At 22.6% G+C, this 2,655-nt stretch overlaps 1 protein-coding gene across 1 annotated transcript in view; it reads right to left on the bottom strand.

The window, feature by feature from the left end:
- Positions 1-543: 543 nt before the first annotated feature.
- The window catches only part of LOC117172376, a 16,890-nt gene continuing 14,778 nt past the window's right edge, over positions 544-2,655 (bottom strand). Inside the window, exon 6 of the mRNA XM_033360234.1 lies at positions 544-1,237. Within this exon, the coding sequence (XP_033216125.1) occupies positions 1,068-1,237 (170 nt within the window). The 3' untranslated portion in view covers positions 544-1,067. The remainder of the gene's footprint in view (positions 1,238-2,655) is intronic.

Below are 2,655 nucleotides of genomic sequence, written 5' to 3' on the forward strand. Positions count from 1 at the left end.
GTAATTTGTAATTTCTGGAATATACTAATCAAATTTTTGGAATTTAAAAAATTCACATTTTTAAATTTTGGTATTATTTAATATTTCAATTTAGTTATTTAAAAGTTACCTATTTTTATTTTTTATAGTTTATTTAAATTTTTGGTATTTTTCAACATTTAAGATTTTCCGCAAAATTATTTTATCCTGGTGATTAATTTGAGAAAATTATGAAAAAATTAGTAAAATTAAATTACAATTATAGAATTTTCTAATACATTGTATCTAACAATCTTAAAAATTGTAAAAGAAAAAATTACGTTACGAGTAACAGAAAATTACAAAACTTTTTTTTAAATTTTAGATGAATTTACGAAAATACTGAAAATTTTTTTTTAAAAATGTTGTAAATTAGAATGCGGTTACGTAAAAGTATCAAATTGAAAAAAGTCGGTAATTTTTTTTTATAAAATTCACCTAAATATAAAAAAATAGGGAAAAAAAGTTTGTCGAAATTTTTTTTTAAATTACGTTTTTTTTAATGTTTGAAAAATTAAATGTGCTTTTGCATCGAATATTCATATCTTATATAGTCAACAAGCTTTTGATGTAAATTTTAAAATTTGGAGAAAATTCAGGGTAGAATGGGATCAAGGCTTTTTGCGAAAGCTCACCGACAAAAAAAAATTAAGTGGGTTTGAAATGCTAATTTTTTTGGATTTCATCATATTTGTATCCAGTCAAATTCAATCAGAATATATCTTCGAACTTTAAAAAAATAAATAAATTTTTTAATTACGGCAAATTGATGTTTTATTTAATCCTTGTCTCTTTTTTTCACAGGCTTTTTTCAAAATTTTTTTTCCAAAAGTCGTATTTTCAACTTAATTTTTTGTCGAAATTTTTCGGTACTTAGTTTGGAGTATAAATTTATTGAAATTTCAGTTTTGATATTATTTGCAGTGTCCAGGATTTTTTCTTTGTTCTGTTAGTGATTTTTATTATTGAAAAAAATTGGTTTACGATGGTAAGGAATTTTTAAGTGGTAGGTCTGAAGGATTGTGGAAATTCCAACTGGAGATAATTTTTCAAAGTTGATGTTCGGAATTCCCGGATGGTGAGGATGCTGGATCGGGTGACAATGATGTCGAATCTTTTGTCGATGATAAGTGCGGTCTTCGAGGTAGAGAAATTTTCGATTTTCCTTTCGGCGCCCGGAAATTCGGTTCTGCTGACGCATTTGCATTTCCGGCGCGACCTAGCACGACAAAAAAATTTAAACTTATTTCAATAAACTAAAATAATTGCATAGCATTATTACCTTTTAAATACACTATAAAATGCTGCTATAAAACTATCTTAGTTATTAAACATTTTGTGCAGGTGAAAAAAAAATTTAATAAGTTTAAAAAAATCAATTTACAGTGAAATATTTGAAAATATTTCGAAAAATTGCAAAAAATGCCTGAAACTTCAGAGAAGAATATGAAAGATTTTATAAGAGAAATGTTTCAATTTGGCAAAATTACAAAGTTTAGAAGTTTTGATATGATACAACAATAATTATATATATATTTTTTAACCAAAATTCTAGAAGGTTTTTAAGAGTTTTGAAAGGTTTTTGGCGAATAACAATTTTTTTCGAAGATAACACGGGATATCCTAAATGATTTTTTTTATCTTACAACATTTATTTAAAAATGGAAATTAAAAAAAAAATTAATTCTAAAAGATTCCCAAAATTATCAAAAAAGAATATGGAAAATGTATGGAAAATTTAATTTAAATTTATTCAATGTTTTAGGTAAAATTTAATTATTCCTAATAGATACTTCTAAAAAAATGTAAAATAATCTAATTTTTGTTCAAAACTAGAAACCAAAAGTAGATTTAAAAAAATTTAATAATGAAATGTTTAAATTTTGTCATTATTTTGTAAAGTTTTCAAAATAATAAAAAAAGTTGCTTAAGATTCCTCGGCACATGGAAAGTGCTGCTTTAGTTTTAAAAGTTTTTAGAAAATAATTTAAAAGATTTTAAAATACCACAAAACATTCCCAAAATGGTGAAATATTATCCCCTAAGATATTTAAACAGTTTTAGGAAAAATTCAAGTCAGTTATAATTTTAATTAATTAAGTGAATATTTAAGAATTTTTGGAATTTCGAAGAGATTAAAAATATTTTAATCAATATTAATATTTAGTATTACACATTACTTTTTTATTCGAATTAGAATTTGCCTAAATTATTTTCTGTTCTAGACTAAAAACTATTTTTTGTTTTTTAAAATTAACAGTTTTAATGAAAATTATATTTTTTGTTGAAAAATTGACCTCTGTTATTAAAAATGTCATATTTTTTTTACTTAAAATTATGAATGTTTGGTTTATAATTACAATTTTTTTGGCTGAGGATTCAATTATTTTGTTTAAAATTTATATATTTGGATGGATTTAAATCTTTTTACCTGAATATTAGAAACATTCTTAGCTTAAATATTTTGAATGGAAAAATTGAAAATATTTCCGAAAATCTATACTTTAGTTTTAAAATTTTTCAAAAATTCTCAAATACATCTTTAATTCTATCTAATTTTTCTTGATATTTTGTAAAATCCAGTGAAATAAGAAAATCATCCTTAAAATTATCAGATTCTTCTTTAAAAAAATTGTA

The sequence above is a fragment of the Belonocnema kinseyi genome, chromosome 5, assembly GCF_010883055.1.
Source record: "Belonocnema kinseyi isolate 2016_QV_RU_SX_M_011 chromosome 5, B_treatae_v1, whole genome shotgun sequence".
Taxonomy (NCBI): Eukaryota; Metazoa; Arthropoda; class Insecta; order Hymenoptera; family Cynipidae; genus Belonocnema; species Belonocnema kinseyi.